Source organism: Pseudorca crassidens, chromosome 6, assembly GCF_039906515.1.
Source record: "Pseudorca crassidens isolate mPseCra1 chromosome 6, mPseCra1.hap1, whole genome shotgun sequence".
Lineage (NCBI taxonomy): Eukaryota > Metazoa > Chordata > Mammalia > Artiodactyla > Delphinidae > Pseudorca > Pseudorca crassidens.
In genome coordinates, this window is record NC_090301.1 from 128,162,014 (window position 1) to 128,183,039 (window position 21,026).

At 48.2% G+C, this 21,026-nt stretch overlaps 1 protein-coding gene across 1 annotated transcript in view; it reads right to left on the minus strand.

Annotated features, from left to right (window-relative positions):
- The window catches only part of CYFIP1 (cytoplasmic FMR1 interacting protein 1), a 93,685-nt gene that overhangs the window by 1,802 nt on the left and 70,857 nt on the right, over window positions 1–21,026 (minus strand). Inside the window, 8 exon segments of the mRNA XM_067742330.1 lie at window positions 986–1,133; window positions 1,532–1,770; window positions 2,561–2,655; window positions 3,193–3,265; window positions 8,703–8,833; window positions 11,195–11,285; window positions 11,544–11,687; window positions 16,319–16,406. Coding sequence (XP_067598431.1) covers window positions 986–1,133; window positions 1,532–1,770; window positions 2,561–2,655; window positions 3,193–3,265; window positions 8,703–8,833; window positions 11,195–11,285; window positions 11,544–11,687; window positions 16,319–16,406 — 1,009 coding nt within the window.

Genomic DNA, 21,026 nt, shown 5'->3' on the forward strand with positions numbered 1-21,026 from the left:
TGCTGCAACTAAGACCTGATGCAGACAAAAAGAAGAAAAAGTCCAACACAGTGGAACATTTCAGAGTTTTAGATACCCCTCGAGGCCTCAGATACTAGAACTAAAAAAGAATATAAGATACATGAAATGTGTAAAGAAATAAAAATTGGAAAAAAATTCCATGACGAAGATAAAATTATCAATGACTACCAAGATTTGAAGAAGAAGCAAATCAACATTTTAAATATAAACTGATGACTTTCAAAAGTAAAAGCACAGCAGGTCAGACTGAGCTGAAGTGAGTTAGTTAAACGAAGACAGTACTCTGGGTACAGCCCAGAGAGCCAAGGAAAAGGAAATGGACACCTCAGTTCTCCAACTGTAAGGAACTGAATTGAGCCAACCACCTGAATGAGTCTGGAAGCAGATCCATGATCAGAGGCTCCAGAAGGGATCACAGCCCTACAGACACACTGATAGTGGCCTTGTGAAACTGGAAATGGAGGACCCAGCTGAATTGTGCTGTACCCGACTTCTGACCTTGAAAACTGTGAGATATTAAGTGGAGACCAGATAAGTCCGTCTGACACTTATCTAACTGAAGTCCCAAAATGGAAGAAAAACTAAAATATTTGAAAAGATAATGGCAGAGTATTTTCTGGAATTCAATTACAAAGAATCCATAAAACACAAAAAGATCTTTAAAAAAGCCCCAAACACACTTTAACTACAACGAAGGGAGCCAGAAGACTTGAAGGGTATGCCAATAATCTGAAACTGCAGATCTCACAAGCCTCTATAATTTGAAGTAGGTCTACATACCTTAAAAACAGAAGGAAAATGGAACCATTAGTATTTCAGTACCAGACTCTTTTACTTACTAATTCTATTTAGATTCATTTGGGGAGTGAAAAGAATGCTTCAGTTGTCCTGGCATGAGAAACATTTCCAGAAAAACGACTTACAATAACTAGAAAGTATCTTTTTTTGTGAAACTTCCACATACCACGTTTTTGATAATTTCATCCTTGCCATCATGTTTTTGGACTTTGAGTAGATGGTAGCAAAAATCCAGTACAGCAAAGCGCCGCTGCTGCCCAAGAAGCACAATGATCATACAGCCAGCCCAGTGGAGCCCGTCGCCAAAACACTGCCTGGGGACAAGAAGCAGTAGGTAGGATGAGTGATCAGGTTCCAGCGACCAAACCACCTGCGTGCCCCGCCTGGAATGCTGAGCAGAGGTGTGCCCCCGGTAAACACCTCTTTGGGCTTCCTCTGGCAAACTGTGGCTCCTCCATGAAGAATGAGTTCATGAAGTTGCGGCCCTCCTATCTAGCAAAACGTACACCTGACCTGCACAAGTTTCCATGAGTTCAGAGAACTGCAGAAGCCCCGCCCTGAGGCACTTGCTGGGCCTCAGGCAAGAGCCCCCACTTGAGCAGCTTTATAGCAGCTCAGCAATTTGGGGGTCCGTCTCCAGACGAAGGTGGTCCCCCGTGTTAGCCCGGCACCAGGTTCTCTCCCCCACCTCGCCCCGAGCACACGCGCTTACTCGACTGTAAACTCGTGTGTTCCCACAGGAATGCAGTAGACAAACTGCATGGCGCTCCACAGTCTGTGAAACTCGACACAGTCATCCACGTGCATGACCCCATTGCTGGGCAGGGGCCCACGCCAGATGGGGTCGTCCAGAAAGGTCCGGATCCGAGTCAGGATGACTTCAAACATAGACAGGCCACAGCAGAGGCGCTCCTTCGTCAGCAAGTCCCCCTCTCTTGCTATTGCAATTTGCTGTAGGAAGGACAAAATGTCACGGGCATGGCAGGAGGCTAGAGTGCTGAAACTGAAGTACTCCAGTTTTGTTTTTGACCCACTGGAAACTGTCCCAGCTTGCAGAAGAGGGTTTTTAGAAATAAGTACCAACAAAATAAATACGTCAGCTATTACCCGTATGTCTTACCACACTAAACGTATTCCAGAGTTGAGAACTGTCGAGTACAGCTGTTCTTAACGGGGAGTGATTTGTCTCCAGAGGACATCTGGCAATGTGTGGAGACATTTTTGGTTGACACAGCTTGGGGTGGGTCTAGTGGCATCTAGTGGGTAGAGGCCAGGGATCCTGCTAAACGTCCTACAATTCATAGGACAGTCCCCACAACACAGAATTATCTCGTCCAAAATGGCGACAGTGCTGAGGTTGAGAGACTCTGATGTAGCTGGTCTAAGTTCACGGAACTCCTCCTTGCTTTCTGTTATTAAAAACCTACGAGAAGGCCTTCTTCGTGAAGGGACGGACAACAAAAACAGCGACGTTTTCTGTGTCTGTCTCACGTGCCAGGTGATGTTCTAAGTCCCTTTCACGTGTTAGCTCATTCAAACTTCCCGGCCACCCTGTGACAAGGTCCTGTTACGAGCCCCACTTGAGACACTGGGGCCTGAGCAGCTGAGCGGGCTCGTCCCCCCTCATGACGCTTCAGGGCTGGGTCTCACCCAGAGCCCGTGCTCTCAAGCCCCAACCCCGGTAGTGGCCTAATGTGTGGGCCCAGCTCACGGCAGTGACAGCAGCCCCAACATGCATTACCTGAGGGGTTCCCAGTCTTTCGATTAGAGGGACAAGATGCAGTGGGGCGTACTTTGATTCTAGTCTTTTCATTTTGGCATCAAGTCTCTCTCCCTCTGCAGTGGAAAAAAATATTTTATACTCTATTCCTTTGTATGAATAACAACTGCACAAGTTTAATTTTGTCAAAACAAACAAAAACCAACCAAATGAAAAATGTTTAACGTTATACATGTAGGTTCTCTTTGAAATTTCTTTCATGGAACTGGCTCATTTGCTATTTTAACTCAGAGAATTGATTTCCTGTTCAATATTCACTTTTAAAAACTTACTGAAAAATCCAAATATAATCAAAAACAGCACAGTACAGTGAATCCTCTGTGCCCATCCGCTGCAACAATCATGAGATGGCACTCTTCTTTCATAGATACCCAACACCTCTCCTTCCGTGCTATTCTGAAGCACATCCAGGACACAGCATTTCAGCCCTAAATACTTCCGTTATTTGATACTCATTTAACAACATTATGTTACCAATTACCCCAGGTTATGACTGAACAGGCACGAAACTCAAACAAAGCTGGCCTGTAACTAAAGAGAACTCTCTGGCCACACAGACATGCATCCCTGCCCTGGTCAGAGGGCTGGCTCACCTTTCACGTGGACTCTTGGTAAGATGTTCTGGAAAGGGGCTGCGTGCAGGAGGTCACATACTTCTTCTAAAGACTAGAACAAAGAAAAAGAAGGCTGTGTTATGAAGCTTATCTCACAGCAAAAATGGACAAATCAGGTGCTGAAAACAAGGCACATCTTTGGCATTTAGTGTAAATTAAACACTGCAAACAGCACTGCCCAACAGGAGTCTGGGATGATGGAAATGTCCCCTAGCTGTGCTGTTAAGGTAGTTACCAGCCACATGTGGCAATTAAGTACTTGGAATGTGGCTAAGGAACTGAATTTTCATTTTTACTTACTTTTGACTAATTTAAACAGAGACATGAGTAAACCCAGCACTGAACGTGGCCTTCGTATTTACAGTTTTGCAGCCCTCCGTGCAGAGATAGGAAGGAGGTGCTTCCTGTGTAAACAGCGCAGAAGGCAGAAGGAAGGGGCAGCGTCAGCGATTCCCCACAGAGCCGAAAACAAGGTTCTGAGCAGTCGCTCTGAACCTGTTGTTGGATCACCAACTCCTTTAAAGAGGCAATAAAACCCCACGCTGCGCTTCCCTGGTGGCGCAGTGGTTGAGAGTCCGCCTGCCGATGCAGGGGACACGGGTTCGTGCCCCGGTCTGGGAAGATCCCACATGCCGTGGAGCAGCTAGGCCCGTGAGCCATGACCGCTGAGCCTGCGCGTCCAGAGCCTGTGCTCCACAACGGGAGAGGCCACAACAATGAGAGTACCGCAAAAAAAAAAACAAACAAAAAAAACCGCCATGCTACACAAGACCTCCAGAACAATGCAATGCAGGGAGAAAGTTTACTTCCAATGTCACAGGGGTTGCAGAACTCCTAAAAGCCCAGCGTGAACCCAAAGATGGGCAAGAACAGGGCGCCCTTCCCGAGTCCGAGGGCCCTTAAACGAGGGAAAGCGCCTTAGACCGCGGTGCGTTCACCGCAGGGCAAAAAGGCAGAAGACGAGAACGGGCTCTCATGCCTCCTATGCTACACCCATCCTGAAACCTTAATAAAACAAATTGTTAAAGAAATGATTATCAGAGAGTCAAAACATACTAACTGATGAGAGTTTCCCTTCTGAGGATCTCCCCAAAGATGAAAGCAAGGCTAAGACCAAGAGGAGGAAGAGAAGGCTTTCTGTACCCATCAAGTGAGGGTCCCATTGTCACCTAACGTAAGCCCGGTGCAGCAGCCAATCAGCCACCCCTGCTCCTCCAGAACCCCCCAGAAGGAGGCTGACCTCCACCCCGTCTCCTGTGCCCAAGTCCAGCAACAACACGAGTTCTTCACGCAGCACACACGTGACGGGAGCCCCTCTAGGCCAGAGCACACAGGACCTGGTCCCCAGGCCCCCTGCACTAGGAGAAGGCGTGGTGGCCGAAAGAGGACACGCTTAAAGAAGGAAGGCGTCAGACGGCGACGGCACAGCATGCAAACACAGCATGGGGGCAATGTCCGTGGAGTGCCATGCAGCTAAGAGAGGCTGAGGAACGTCACCACTTACTGATGTGGAGTGATCTCCAAAATATATTTACTGTCAAGTGAAAAAAGCCAAGTGGAGACGGGCGATCAGCCCATCTGCACCAAGAGAGGGTTGGAGGGCACCTGTAAGGTGACTAACTGCAAGAAAGTGGCCGGGCCAATGGATGGGGGATGGGAAACTTTGATGAGGGAAGAGAGCTGCTGGGTGGAACGGCTGGGGCAGAGCCACACAGATGGAGGGCTCTATAGGTGGTAAAAGCAGCTGCCTGCTGGCAACACCACTTTTAGAGGGACCACTTGGCTATCAGTACAGCTTCCAGGTGTCACTGACAATGAACTCAAATTTCTGCACCCAAACCAAGCCAGAGAAAGAGGGAGAATGGCTATAAAATCCAGTATTAAAAACAAACAAGCAGGGCTCCCCTGGTGGCACAGTGGTTGAGAATCCGCCTGCCAATGCAGGGGACACAGGTTCGAGCCCTGGTCCAGGAAGATCCCCCATGCTGCGGAGCAATCAAGTCTGTGCGCCACAACTACTGAGCCTGTGCTCTAGAGCCCGTGCACCGCAACGAAGAGTAGCCCCCACTCCCTGCAACTAGAGAAAGCCTGCGCGCAGCAATGGAGACCCAACGCAGCCAAAAATAAGTAAATTTATTTTTAAAAACCCCAAAAAACAAGCAATCTAAAACTATTCTGAAACAAAAAGTTCAGTAAACACACACATACACATATAAGCTAAGAAGAATTATATCACCAAAAATTTCAGGTTGGGCTTAAAGAGCAGAATTTAAAGAACAAAACAAAAACCCCTTCTTCAGAAAGGTAGACCTATCTATCCAATGCAGAGGTTCAGAGTAAGATCAACATTGTTGGTTACTGAACCAAATCTTGGTGCCAGCTGGGGCCACCAATACCCTGGGGGCCTCACCACAGGCTCAGTGCCCCCTGCAGCTGGGTGACGGTTACCCCACTTTTCTAATGTGACAATTTCAAGAACACATCTATGCTTAACATCTCCATTTATATTAATGGGAGTCCACACAAATGCCAAACACAGTTCATTACCACTTTCCTTGGAGACACCAAAACAACCACCAAGGAGAGATCAGTGTCTGGAATCTGGGTTTGATGAGATGGAGTGAGAAAATGCATCTCTCACCTTACAGAGCCCCACCCTGGTACTGGAAAACACCACCCCTTATTTCCAAAAGGACAAACGCGAGACCACAAAATTCCAGTCTGGGGCAGGGCCTGGGAGCAGATTTGCCCAACACAAGGAGTGCGGCTTCTTGCCACTGCCATAAGGTGCACTGACAGGTGAGGGGGGAAGGCGGAAGCAAAGGGTGACAGTGCACAGAGGGCAGGAGGGGGTGGGGACAGAGATTCCTGCAGGTAGAGCCACCGTGTCCAGGGGCCACTCACGGGCCATGGAATCTGCAGTGAAAAGAAAATGGCACTCAACTGAGTTGTAGATGACCTTTTTATTTATTGTTTCAGAAACATCCGTCCACTCATAAGCCAAAGTTTGCTTTAAGATCAACTGACTTAATGTCTTTCCTAGATGCCCAGCACTGTGCTTGTCACTCAAGGGAGCCCAGTACAGGGTGTAAACTTGAGACCCAGGCCCTGGTCTCAGAAGGGAAGAGACACTGGGGATCTGTGTCACCTGGGTGCCGAGGCCCAGCACTCACCTGGCTCCTGAGACCTGGAAGGTCCAGCCACTGCTGAGGTTGGTCCCCCAGAACTGCAGGGGGCCATCCAGAGTGCTGGACGCCTGGGAAGGGCGGGGCTGTGGTGCTTTGAGAGTGCTGGACGCCTCAGAAGGGCTGCACTGGTGTCCAGGTATAGACAATAGGAATTACTGAAGGGTCTGGGCAGGGAAGGATCACATCAGTTCCAGATTTCTCTTTCCCTAAGTTTCTAACACAGGACCACACTCCTTCCAGAAGCCAACAAATGTCCAAGTGTTCCCTTTATGTGTGTGTTTCAGGAAAAGTCACTCATGAAGGGAATTTTCCTATATTAAATCTTTAAAATTCATGATGAGTGATTACTATTTAAAGGAATTTTCCCTAACTTATCTGTTTGTTAAAAATTCACATGGAAATACATGTGAAAGATAAAAGATTCAGTTCTCTCTCAGCTGTTCCTAGAGTGAGGCTGCCCTGGACACCAGCTCTTCAGGGAGCTGCCTGCCGGCCCTGCACCACCATTCCTGCTGCAGGGGAGGTGGGCTGGGCTGAGTCACAGCTAGTGGGACAGTGAGGGGCTGGGAGTTGCCCATCTCTGGCACCATATGGAAAGGGTCTCCAGGGAGCAGAGTAGCAGAGGGGAAGCCAGAAGATGCGGGTCCTGACCGGAGGCTGTACCCAACCTTGGGCTCCCTGACATGAGAGCCAACATATTTTCTTTTTTGTGTACCTGGGTGTAAGAGGGCCAGTCCAGTGGCTCAGCCCCTACAGGCCTGGCAGTCTGACCGCCACGCCCTGCACAGTGTACGGGCACCCCAGCCCCGGTCACTGCAAAACACGACCTTGCCTCTGCCAAGCTGCCAGGGCCCCGGAGACAAGAGACTGCTTTAAGAAGTAACAGAGGAGCTCCCCAGACGGAGCCAGAAATGCAAAACAATTCCCATCCAAATGCCAATATGCTTTTTCAATGCATTTGGCAAGCCGATTCTAATACTTTCAGAGCAGAGCAAAGATCCACAAAGAGGGAGCATGTGCTTGAAGAAAAAGGTTAGGAGCACGTCCTGTCAGGTGTCAAGACTTAAGTTACAGCTGCCATGAGTAGGACGTTTTAGAAGCCACGGACAGACACACAGACCGGTGGAATGAGGAAGAAAGCCAAGAAACAGACCAGCACATCCACAAAAAGCTGAAGGATGACAGAGTGACACTGCTGACCAGCAAAGAAAGGAGTCTTCCTTCGGCCACTGGAGGAGGGACAACTGGTTACCCCACAGAGGAAAAAAGAACCTCATCCACATCTCACTACACACAAAAACCAACTCCAGAAGGATTATAAAATAAAGAGAAGCAACACCTAAAACCTTTAGAAGAAAATATGAAAGAATATTTTTATGACCCCTAGGTAGGAAAGGACTTTTTTGAAGAGATACAAAAAGTGCTAACCATTAGGAAAAAAAAAAAACAGACTACATTCAAATTAAGAGTATCAGTTTACCAAACATCACCACTGTTAGAGTGGAAAGACAAGCCAAAAACAGGGGGAGGTATTTGCATTTAAGTGTAACATACAGAAGATACACAAATTGTAGTAAAATGGATAAAAGATACAAACGGAGCATTTAACAGGACGGGAAGAGGCCAGCACCAGGGAAGACAGCCGGCTCTCTAGTCCTGAGGGAAAGGCAGAGTGAGGCCACCAAGAGTCCGTGCTACACTCACGAAGGCTCTCAGTGCAGAACTGTCAGGTGACATGGTCTGCAGGGGACAGAGGGAGAGGCTAAATGACACCACCAGGAGGCAATCAGTGGAGAAAGTGGGTGTCCCACGTGTGCTTTCCTAGTGGTGGTGGGCTCCCGGTGTTTGCTTTATTACGCTGTCCACTGCAGTAGGCATGGGGCACATGCAACTATTTCAATGTAAAACAAAATTCAGCAAAATTTAAAAATCAGTTCTTCACACGGAGCCACGCTTTGAGGGCTCCACAGCCTCAGCTGTGGAACTTCCCATCATACACAGTTCCCCTGGGCAGCAGTGCTTTTACCTTACGTGTATATCACATATGTTAATTTAGATGCAGCAAATACTATATAATAAAACATTCTTAAATGATGAACTGCATTGCATTTCTGTTTTCCAGTTGTAGAGAACAAATTCACATTAAAGTCTAAACAGTCATGAGAAAAGATCGGTGCTTTACGATACTTCTTGCTCCCCTTCTGCCACTAAATAACCCCACCGAATCAAGCGTCTAAAGCTCGGCCTGATCTATCACCCGTGGGGAGGGGGGCTTGGCGGGACGCGGGGCGGGGCACTCACCAGGCTCTGCTCTATGAGCAGGCAGAAGAGGATGGCGTTGCCTACCTCCCGTAGGTTCTGGAAGCACACCGTCTTCAGCTCTGCATACTCAACAATGTCCTTTAACTGGTGGTGGAAGAACTCCAGGATGCCTGTGGTGGCATAGAATGAGTGTGGGGCTGGGGGTGGCTGGAGGGGAGGGAGCCCCACAGGGAGCAGCCTGGGGTTCACGGCCGGGAGCACTGAGCATTCTCCCACTGCCATCGTGCCCACAGGGACATGGCCGCACGTCTCCTGACCCCAGCACCTTCCCTGCACTGGTGGTTTGTCCACCACCTGAGTGCCGGGCCTCAGCTCCAAAGCCTCTTTCTCTGTCAACCCTGTCCAGGCATGGCTTGTTTTACTGTGCTTCGCAGATACTGTTTTTTACAAATTGGAGATCTGTGGCAGCCCTGCATCAAGCAAGTCTATAGGTGCCGTTTTCCCAACAGCGTCTCCTCACTTCATGTCTCTGTGTCACATTTTGGTAATTCTTGAAATATTTGAACTTTTTCATTATTATTGTAGTTGTTACAGTGATCTGGGATCAGTGATCTTTGATGTTACTATTGCAAAAAGATCACAACTTGCTAAAGGCTCAGACGATGGTTAGCATTTTTTAGCAATGAAGTGTTTTTAATTAAGATATGTATGTTTCATAAGGCATGGTGTCATTGCACACTTAATAGACTACAGTACAGCGTAAACATAACTTTATATGCACCAGGAAATTAAAAAAATTCATGTGGCTTGCTTTATGGCAATATTCACTTGACTGCGGTTATCTGGAACCAAACCTGCAATATCTCCAAGGTCTGCCTGTATCTTCAGAGGAGGCATCACGTCGCAGTAAATGAGAAAGACCACAGTCATCTCCAGCAGAGGTAGAAGAGGTATTTGGTAAAATTCAGTATGCCTTCACAGGCACAGAAGGGAATGTGCTTAGCCTGATAAAGGACATCTACAAAAACCCTGTAGCTAGCTAGTGTCACACTCAGTGGTGAATCTGCACACCTTCTCCCAGAGCTCCAGAGCAAGACACACATTTCACCACTGTCCTGGAGGCCCTGGATGTTGTAATAAGGCCGGAAAAGGCACAAGGCATAAAGTCTGGAAAGAACTCAATCTATCCATTCAATGCTGATACAGTCAAAAATCCCCAAGCTGACTCCAGAATTTATAGTCTCACAGAAGACCTAGAACAGCCTCAACAACCCTGAGGAGAACAAACTCAGAAACTTAAATGACTTCAAACCCCTCATTCCGAGAGGTCAGGCCCCGAATGCCGTTCGGCACGGACCCCACAGCCTTGCCTGCCTGAGAGGCCATCCTTTCCTCTCTGCGGTCCACCCCAAAACGGGCACGAGAGAGCAGGGGTGCTCCCAGCAGCATGGCACTATCCACACGGTGGTGCCAGGCCAGCTGGGCGAGGACGTTCAGAGAGCAGCCCTGAAGTCCACAGCTCTGCCCCAGACCAGCTTTGGATTTGGCCTAAATGGCTTGTCTTTGACATTTAAAATAGCCACCTTTAAAATATCCGGCTCTAGTCAGGATCTGAGCAACAGTTTTATTATCCCAATGTTACTCATCTGTTTTCTGAGATCCTCCGAAGCCAGGCCAGACCAACGGTTAGGTCCCTTCCCAGGGGCCAAATGGGTCATCTCACTGTCTCCTTAAACACCAATAGCCCTGGGCGGTGCCAGCGACCTCTGGGGGCTCAGCCACACCAGCCGACTACCCATCAGAACAGTCTCTCATGGGTGACCTACGTGTGGGCCCAAGTCACTTGGTAAGATAGCTGCCCAGCTTTTAAGAAAGTAGTAACGAATATGAGACAAAAGGCAGTTTTGTTACGAGATAAGGGTTCCTGTAGTCCAATTTTATCACGAACGATGCTTTCTGAGGTCACGAAAGCTGTTCACATGGAGAGCCCCAAATCCGCTCTGGTCAGGCCATGCAGGTCTGTCTGGCACCCCAAAGGGCACATCTGCCCGAGGGCCCTACGGTCAGCCAGCCAATGAGACAGGCTCTCAATTAGAGGGAGGCTGCCAGGCAGAAAGACAGACGGGCTGCGCTGTAAGGGGAAGCAGCACCCCTGCATGGGGCTGCCTCTGAGGCCTCTGGGCAGTTGGACCTGGCAGTGGAGCTCCCTGCCCCTCCCTGGTCAGCGATCTTCAAGATCCTGGTGTTGTAGGAGAGCCAAGGTGCGCAGGGTTCACAGCCCTCACTCCCCACCCAGCATTCCCACCCCAAACGGCAACTCCTACACACCCTCCTGCACACGTGCTCCTGGTTGAAAGGCTGGCTGGTTTTTTCTGCTGGAAACAATCAGGCTCTGGTTGGGCTCCCCACCTCCTCCCACCCGGGGAAGGCAGATCTGATCCTTATCAGTAATTTCCGACTTGATTTCCCTTACTGGGGCCTATGGCTGACACTGTCCCTCCCTGTGCACCCCAGGGAGCCGCTGTGCTCACCAGGGGAGCCGTACTCGTGCCGCGGCAGCCGGCAGACCTTGGGCATCACCTCCATCAGCGTCTTCACGTACTGTAGAATTGTGCCTTGCAGCTGTGAGAGATGGGCTGTGTCAGCCACCAGCCACACCACCACGCAGGCTGTGGGTGTGACGGGCACTTCTGAAAAGGAGTCTGTTAGTCAAATGCACAGTAACGACCTGGGACTTTGGCTGGAGGGGAAATCTCACGCGTGGAGACTGATGTGAGAGATGGAATGGAAAGCCCCTCCCCACACAGGAATTGTGTGCAGAATCCTTCCCACCACCGCCACCCCCCGCCCGGGGAAGGAAGCCCACCGAGGGAAACATACCAGGCTCTTGACCACCTTCAGCAGCTCTTCCATGACCACTGCGATGCCCTGGTAGCCGAGCAGCCGGCAGATGACCTGGAAGTGTGGAGGCCCCACAAAGTTCCGGTAGCTGCCGTAGATGCTTGAGTAGGCCAGGTTCAAAGCCTGGGGACAGAGAAGGCCAGCGCTTGAGGGAAGTTGCCAGGGTTTTCAACGTAGCCCCACGCACAGGTGAAGATGAAGAATCCATACGTAAAGTGCATTAGCACACAGTGCCCTCAGGTGGAGGCATCCAGAGACCCTGTTGGACTGCCCTTTATTGGTATAATCTATGTTTCCAACTTGAAGACATAAAAACCAAGCTTGCTAAAACAGAAGGAAGAATACAAAACCATTTGGTTCTTCAACATTTATTAAACTGCCAGTCCTACAGAAGACATTCTGAGGTTCTGGAATGAGAAATGAATGTATCTCAGGGCCTCACTGCTGCCCCCATGTTACTGCTCCCAGTCTCCTGAGGGAGACACCAAGGATAGACTCTGATGAGGCAGTGGGGTATGCAGGGAGTGGGGGACAGCAGCCCCTGCAGGGGGGGCAGGCGAGAAAGGTAGTCAGGGTGGTTTCTCGTCAGATGGGGCCTCCAAGCCTGTCTAAGGACACAGACGTCTGCACACCTATCAGGGAGACTCCCAATGTAAGCATTCAGGGCTACGTGTTTCCCTCTCAGCACTTCTTTGGCTGCACCCCGTAAATTTTGATACATTTACATTTCATTTAGGTCAATGTCTTTTTAAAAACTTTCCCTTGAGACTTCCCCTTGCCCTAAGGATCATTTGGAATGTGTTAATTTCTGATTTTCTTATCTCTTTGTTACTGATTTCTAGCTTGAGATCACTGTGGTCAGATAACACACTCTATAATATATCAGTTCTTTGAATTTTGTTGATGTTGTTTTATGGCCCAGGGTATGATCTATCTTGGAGAATGCTCCATGGGTACTTGAAAAGAATGTATGTTCCGCTGTTGTTGGACGAAGTGTTCTACACATGTCAATGACATCCTATTGGTTGATGGTGTTCATTCTTTTTTGTTGCTGATTTTCTGTGTACTTATTCTTTCGATTACCAAGTGAAAGGAACGTTGACTTCCCCAACTACAACTGTGGAGTTGCTCATTTCTCCTTTCACTTATGTCAGTTTTTGCTTCAGGTATTTTGAAACTCTGTTGTTGGGTGCATGAACATTTAGGATTGCTGTATTTTCTTGGTGGCTTGACTTTTTTAATCATTATGTAATGTCCCTCCCTCTTTGTCCCTGGTAATATTCTTTGCTCTGAAATCTGCTTTATCCTATACTCAGTCACTCTGCTTTCTTCTGATTGTTTGTGTGATACATCTTTTTCCATCCTTTTACATTTAACCTACATACATCATCGACTTGAAGTGAGTTTCTTATACAGTCATATTTTTTAATCCACTCTGTCAATCCCTCTGCCTTTTTAACTGTCTTTAGACCACTTACATTTAATACATTTACATGTAGTGTAATTATGATTTATAAGTTAGTCTCTGTTTCATTCTTCCTGTCTTCCTGTGGGTCATTTAAACATTTTTTAGAATTCTGTTGTGATTTAACTGTGGTATTTTTGAAAGTATCTCTTTGCACAGGCCTTTCAGTGATGTTCCCAGTCTTACATTATACGTTATGTAAGTTATCACAACCTACTCTTATCAACATGTTACTACTTTGAGTGAAATGTACCACTCTCACCTGCTTTTAGGTCCCTATAACCTTCCCCCTGCCCCTTTTATAATTGTCTTAAATATTTCCTCTGTGTACACAGAGAACCACATCAGGACAGCAAGGATTCTGAAGAACTGGCAGAAGTCTAGTTGCTCAGCTCTGAATGAATATCCTCAGGAGGCCTGCTTGCAATTCCTGGGAACTCAGCCCTTGAAATGTTGCCTATGTTGCTGATTGATACAGTTGTTTTCTACACTTGGGACACTTAACCATGCTGTACGAGCTTGTCTAGGTTGTTTGTACAAATAGTGATTTATGGCAAGCCCCTCCTTTCCTTCTGGGGATTCTGAGGTTGCAGTAACTTGTGGCTGTGTCTATGCCCCTAGCCCTGGACCCAGGTGTTCCTGTGAGCTTCTCTTTCCTGGGCAGGATCACCCTGTACGTCCCATGCGACCCCCATTAGGGACCACTGGAAGCCCGCACCTGCTTCCATAACCACCAGATGCATCTTTCCCCCTTTTTGATCCTGCTTTGTGTCCTTTAGCTGTAATAAACTGCAGCTGTGAATGAATGAATCCTTCTGGAGAATCACCAAATGTGCAGGTGGTCCTGGGACCATCAACACAGAAAGTCTGAGTCCAAACCAATGATCAAATGCAAGATTCACCAAGGTGGAAACACTGCCAAATGCCTGTCTCACATTCCTCCCTACAACCCTATCAGACTTGGACAGACCATATCTTGATTGTGGGCTCAGACACAACCTGCCCCCTGCCATCCCTCCTCAAAGCACCAACTGTGCTTTATGATTATTTTTTAATGCAGAGAAGGAAGGGCTTATTACTTGTAGCAAGAGAACACTTGCTTTCCCAAAGCAATGTCCCTAAACTGTGCTTTAAATGCTGGGATTCTGGGACTTCACTGGTGGCACAGTGGTTAAGAATCTGCCTGCCCACGGGTTTGATCCCTGGTCCGGGAAGATCCCACATGCTGCGAAGCAACTAAGCCCATGCACCACAACTACTGAGCCTGCACTCTAGAGCCCGCAAGCCACAACTACTGAAGCCCATGTGCCTAGAGCCCATGCTCTGCAACAAGAGAAGCCACCACAATGAGAAGCCCACGCACCACAACAAAGAGTAGCCCCCGCTCACTGTAACTAGAGAAAGCCTGCACGCAGCAACGAAGACCCAACATAGCCCCCCAAAAAAAAAAAAATGCTGGGATTCTGGGTGAGGTTTTTGCTTGATAATAAGTTCTAATGCTTGAAAAACATGAAAATCATTAGTAAAATTAAATGGCCTCATGTTACAAGTGGGAAAATTCACTCCCAAAGCCACCCTCACTTGCTCGGGGCCTGGGGCTCAATGACACCTAAGTCCCCGGCCCCCCGATGAGTGTCTGGCTTCCTGGAGACCTCACTCACCCCAAAGATGGCACATCCCAGGGACAACACAACCGGAGCAACATGCCTACTCAGAGGAAGGGGAGGAGGAACTACCTCTGAAGAGGGCAAAATTACAAATCCTACACTATAAAACACGCAGACTCAGACGAGGGGAGCCTCACAGCTCAAGTCAAGAAACACTGCTGACCACGCCTGATGCAGAGACTGGGGCCTCGCCCGGAAACCAGTGGACGAGGGCTCCAGACTCACTAGTCATGTGCCCTGGGTTCTCTAATGCCCTCAACACTGTGCATCTTCAACTGTGAAGTAGGGACAACCTTACTTATCTTATAGGAAAGAGAACATCAGTGATGTACTCAAGAGAGTGTTCACTCGGAATGGTGATACCAGGAACCAACAGGGTAACGCCACAAATGGGCACTCATCTAAGTCGATTTATTACCATAAGACACTAGCCCTCACTCATCACTCCTAACAAAAGAATGGATTGGATTTTTGAATTGGATTCCTGTGTATTCCATACTCTCATAGGTACGAACACCCTAACCGCACAGCAGCACACTGAAGTGCAGCTGACACGTCTGAATGCTCACAAGGAACAGGGTGGCTCAACTCTGACAGCACAATGTTCTGGCATTCTGCCTTTCTTTGATCCTCAAAGAAGTATCATATGAGATGAATAGTCAGCATCAGTGTTTCTCACGCAAACTTTTGTTAGACTTCTGTTAGGAGTCCAAATGATCTAACAAAAAAATACTGGTTTAGGTTTTAAGAATAAACATGACATGAACAATTTCTCAAAGAGGCTGAAATCCATAAGTTTAAGTTCAGTCACAGCTGGTCGCTTTAAAAAGAACAATCTAATCTTTTTTTTCCAAGATGGGCACCTACTTTGCAGATGCAGATGCACCTGCCTCCTTTTTAGCACAGAATGCTTGTCTTTTTTTTTTTTTTTTGTGGTACGCGGGCCTCTCACTGTTGTGGCCTCTCCCGTTGAGGAGCACAGGCTCTGGACACGCAGGCTCAGCGGCCATGGCTCACGGGCCCAGCCGCTCCGCGGGGCCCGAACATGTGGGGCACGAACCTGTGTCCCCTGCATCGGCAGGCGGACTCTCAACCACTGCGCCACCAGGGAAGCCCCCGCTTGTCTTTTTCTTATTAAATTGTAAGAGTACTTTAAATACTGACAACACTAACCTTTAGCAATGCCCTTGCTGCTGCACATCCAGCCATGTCAGCCGGGAAACCTGCCTCATCTCATGGGATGGTGGGTGTCCTGTGGTTCCCGGATGTCAGCTGTTTTCCGCATGCCCCTTCCCACCTCAGCTCCTTCCTTTAAGGTGTCACAGCTGGACAGGCCACCCTGCCCCTCCATCACAGATGTGGCCCCCACCCACAAGCCTCTTCCACAAACTTTTCTGGCTTGATATTTTTACACCTTTAAATCTTCCAACAGTCTCACACATGGCCAGAAGCTGTCCCAGCACTACATTACTTTTCAGAAGGGTGCTAACTGAAGGAAACAATAACATTTTATATGTGGCATGATACATTCAAATTATTGAAACTACACTGATTCAAATTAAACTTCAAAATACGCTTCGCTATGAACTTAAAAATCGTAATACAAACACAGAAGAACCTACCTTTGATCCATGCAGATACTGGGGTTGTGCATTTGGCTGTTTATCTCTTTGAAATTCTTGAGAAAATGGTAATACTGTCCGAACAAATCTAAACAAGAAAGATGAAAAAAAAGAAAACCAAAAATTTAATGGTAGTTCTTTAGAATTCAGACTTTTCCATTACTCATCAAAATCTTCCTCCCAATTAATCATCACATAGGAAAATTCTGAGAAATCAAAACCCATACTAGGAATGAGCTATAAATACTCTGAAGTATGATAAATGTATCCGAAGTTCAGGAACAGAGTGAGGACGCCGGAGGCCCTTCTAGCACATAAAAAGAGTCTCCAAACTTGGCACTAGGACCATTTCATTCAGTCTTTTGAAAAGAGGTGATGCAGGCACTTGGGCCTTGCTGGGCCTCTGGACACAGCAATGATGGCAGGGACAGGAGTGGGAAGGCAGATTCGGACAGTGATGTGGTCACTCAGGTCACTGGGTACAAACTGACAGAAGGTGAGTCTGTAAACACACTTGCAGAGCCACGAGACTGTGGCTTCATAACAGATTAAGAGCAACTAAAACTCAAATGCTTGGATCTTAAAGCAGAAATGTCAAAATCGACTCACACTTTCAAATCAGAAGCGTTCATTTAAACATATAAAACTTTTTACAAAGAAGCATGATAAAATTCATGGATTTGCTAATTATTAAATTCAAAAAACTTGATTAACACATATTGCACTTTAATAAATAAAAAAGGATGTAACTGTCAAAACACCACTTGTGCATGAAACAAATGTTTGCATCTGAGGAGAGGACAGCGGCCTGTGGAGCTGATCACATTTACATGGAAACATCACGTTGCTGAGTGGCTGGGTTCTGTCGTTATGCTTTTTTTTTTTTTTTTTTTGCGGTACACGGGCCTCTCACTGTTGTGGCCTCTCCCATTGCGAAGCACAGGCTCCAGACGCGCAGGCTCAGCGGCCATGGCTCACGGGCCCAGCTGCTCCGTGGCATGTGGGATCCTCCCGGACCGGGGCACGAACCCATGTCCCCTGCATCGGCAGGCGGGCTCTCAACCACTGCGCCACCCGGGAAGCCCCAAGGAACCGTTTTTTAAGTCTCAGATTATCTCCCTATATATTACTTATAAATTTCAAACAGAAAAATGGAAACACGCCAGTGGAGAAACTTGGCAGCCACCACCCTAACCAAGGGACGGATGGCCAGTGATGGGAAAACCTTGTGGTACACTGCACTGAGGACATACCCTCCTCAGTGGTCTTCCTGCCAAAGAGGCCCGACTCTGATCCCAACTGCTGGCTTACTTCGAGGGCTATCGCGCTGTCACAATTAGTAGCTGTACAGGTTAAATTTAAGTCACAGGCCACCCCATGCGACTTCCCAGAGCCACCAGGCATAAATCATTAATCGGAAATAAGCAGCAAAATAAGTAGATACGCCAAGCAACAAACAGAGTTCTGGTTTCCCCACAAGCAGCTCTCAGAAAACCCTCAGGCATGGAATTAAGATACTGGGTGGCATAATTTTGTCTGTCTTCTCAGGTTTCCACATGCAACGTGGACATACGAAACGCTATTTTAAAATGTCTTTTCCAGATAATGAAGCTCTAAGGGTTCCACTGAAAGACCTGTTAAAAATACAGGAGTAATGGCTTTTGCCAATGCTATCAAGAGGTGGAGGCCTCCAGCGCTGCTGCTCTGGTGAAGACTGCATCTCGTACAGCCAGGGCTCCCTCTGAATTGCACCTCAGGTTTCTGGGCCCAAGGAGACTGAGGTCACTTCACGCTGGCCCCTGCCAGCACACGTGCCCAAGGTCACAGCTCCAATGCATGGGAAACTGGGTTCCCGTGCAATCAATTGCACAGCCCGTTGGAGGCAAAGCCGCCTACCAGCGCCGTGTGGGCAGTGGGGAGCACGCGCTATCAGGCGAGGGCAGCCATCTGCTTGCTGTCCTTCAGGGTGGACCTCGTGCTGGACAGGCTAAGGGGACCCAGGGCAGAGGTGCCTCTCGTCAGTTTATACACTTGATGCCATAGTGTCTGTCAGGCCATGCAAGTGACACGGCCTGGAGGTGTTCCACTCCTGCTAAGGTTGCTGGGCCACACGGCACCAACTTCCTGACCTGAGTCCTGGCAACCTCGTCTCTGACAAGACTCCTGCTGCCAGTAGGACAGGTAGCCTAGGATGGCGGGTTGTTCCCTAGCATCGGCCCCGATCAGGGAAGGGCACCCACGTGAGCCCAGCTTGGCAGGCAGGGCCTCGAAATAGACCTCTTTCCCTAACTGCACACACATGACTCATCATGCCTGGAGCATCTTTCAGAAAACATAGTGATTCAACAGAAAGGTTTACAGCACATGCTGAGTTTTCATCACCATGTAGATTTCAGCTCCCTCCCACCCCACCCCCTTGCAGTCCTTCCACGGGGCTCCTGTTGTTTTTGAGCCCTCGACCCACCAGGCTGTCACCAAGATGACCAGAACAGGCAGATGCTGAACACACGCAGTGCAGCTGGCACAAAGGGGGCCCAGGGAGCATCTTCAACTGTTCCTTTTGCAAGATCTCTGAGAATCCCTTAAAGGGCGACAAAATGCTAGATAATCAAAAATGCAACCTAAAGTAACACAAGAAAATCACGACTCCTTGTGTTGCCTGAGTCTACCACCTCCACAGCCCTGCCCAATGCCCCCCGCCCCCGGAACATATTTTCTCAACTTGCCAATAATGGGGTTCGGCTGCATTTCACCTTTAGGGACGCCAGTTCTAAGCACTAGGCAAAATGATTTAAGGGACATAACAAATTAACTCCGAAAGTTCTAAACGGACCGACCAAAGCACAGAAAATCTTGCAAACGTTGGCCATGACTTAGGTTTTCAGAAACACGACAAGCACGTATGTACACACAGAATGCCCCATCATGACATATGATGTGAAAAAAGAATGTGTACTTAACGGTATGCCTAACAACATCCATTTCTGCAAAACAAAAAATACACATGTATATTCGACCGTATGGCAAAAATTCTAGAAGATAGACATTTTATAAGGGAAATCTCTAGGGATTTAATTATTTTCCCCATGTACCTATTCCATATATATATATATATATATATATATATACACACACACACACACACACACACACACACATACACACACATACACACGATTTCTAGCTTTTCTACAATTATGATGCATTACTTATGCAATAAAAATATTTTTTCAGTTAATTCCAACTCTAAAACAACTTGAACAATACCTGTTTCAAGAACCTGGGCACTTAGAAGGGAGTTTACAGGGATGAGTAGTCTCTAAAGTTTGTTCCGGTGGATTGTGCCCAGCCAGGCCCAGGGCCCCCTGACCCAAGAAGGGCAACCAGGGCTCCTTCACCTGTGGTTCTTGTGGCCATGGCCATGTGCCCTCTGCTGCTGCATGGGGCTGAGCTGATGGGCCTAATGGCACACCTCCATGTACCAGCAACAGGCCTGTATTTCCCACCAGGAAACCAACCCTGGGGTCCCAAACAGACTATGGCAATAGCAGGTATGATCAGGCCACAGGAGGGTCTCCCTTCTGCCCTCGGGGTCGAAGCTCAGCACCCCTGGATCAAGACACAAAAATCTAGGCCTGAAAGACAGTAGTGATCAAGCCAACACATGGTAGGATGTTCAGATGCAGTAGTGAAGCAAAGGAAAAGCAAAAGACATTTACTTTTAAAAGGTGGTCATAGGACTTCCCTGGTGGCACAGTGGTTAAGAATCCGCCTGCCAATGCAGCGGACACAGGTTTGAGCCCTGGTCCAGGAAGATCCCACATGCTGCGGAGCAACTAAAGCTGTGCACCACAACTACTGAGCCTGCGCTCTAGAGCCCACGAGCCACAACTACTGAAGCCTGCGTGCCTAGAGCCTGTGCTCTGCAACAAGAGAAGCCACCGCAACTAGAGAAAGCCCGTGCACAGAACAAAGATCCAACACGGCCAAAAATAAATAAATAAATTTATAAGAAATAAAAATAAAAAGTGGTCATAACACTCACATACACACGGTCTCTCACACACACCCTCACTCATACTCACCCCCATTTCTCACACTCACAAGCACACACACACATTTCCTCTCTGGCATGTGCTGACACAGCAGGAGTGAAGCTCAGCGCAGAGAGGACAGGCCTCAGGCAGGCAGCTGCCAGAGTGTGGAGGTGACACAGAGCCATCCCAGGACCTTGGCTGTACCACAAGACTGCACCACATAACCCTGAAGCCAGCAGCCATGCCACCCTTCCAGCGGGCCACTTTGTGTTGTTCAACATAGTAAAATGGTAGGTGCGTGGAGGGCGGCTAACTGGCAGACCCTCACATGGCCCGACATCCCAGAATGGAAGCATGAAAAGTAGAGTCACCCAGCACATTCCAACGTCAGTAGACATGAAAAGTATGGAGGTGGTACAGACCCAGCTGCTGCTGTCCACATGTACCAGATTTGGCCCTGAGCCCCAAGGGGGTGCCCTGGATAGGAACCCTGGCCCTGCACTTGGTCTGCACATGAAAGCCATGACCATACACCCAAGGGCTGGCCCAGGGCTGCACTTGCAAATGGAGGAGACCAGGAGGGCCTGAGTATCCTGGACATGGGAAAAGATGGGCCCTGAGACCATCCTGTTTCGATGCCCATTGGAAGGGGCATCCAGAGCCATCTGTGA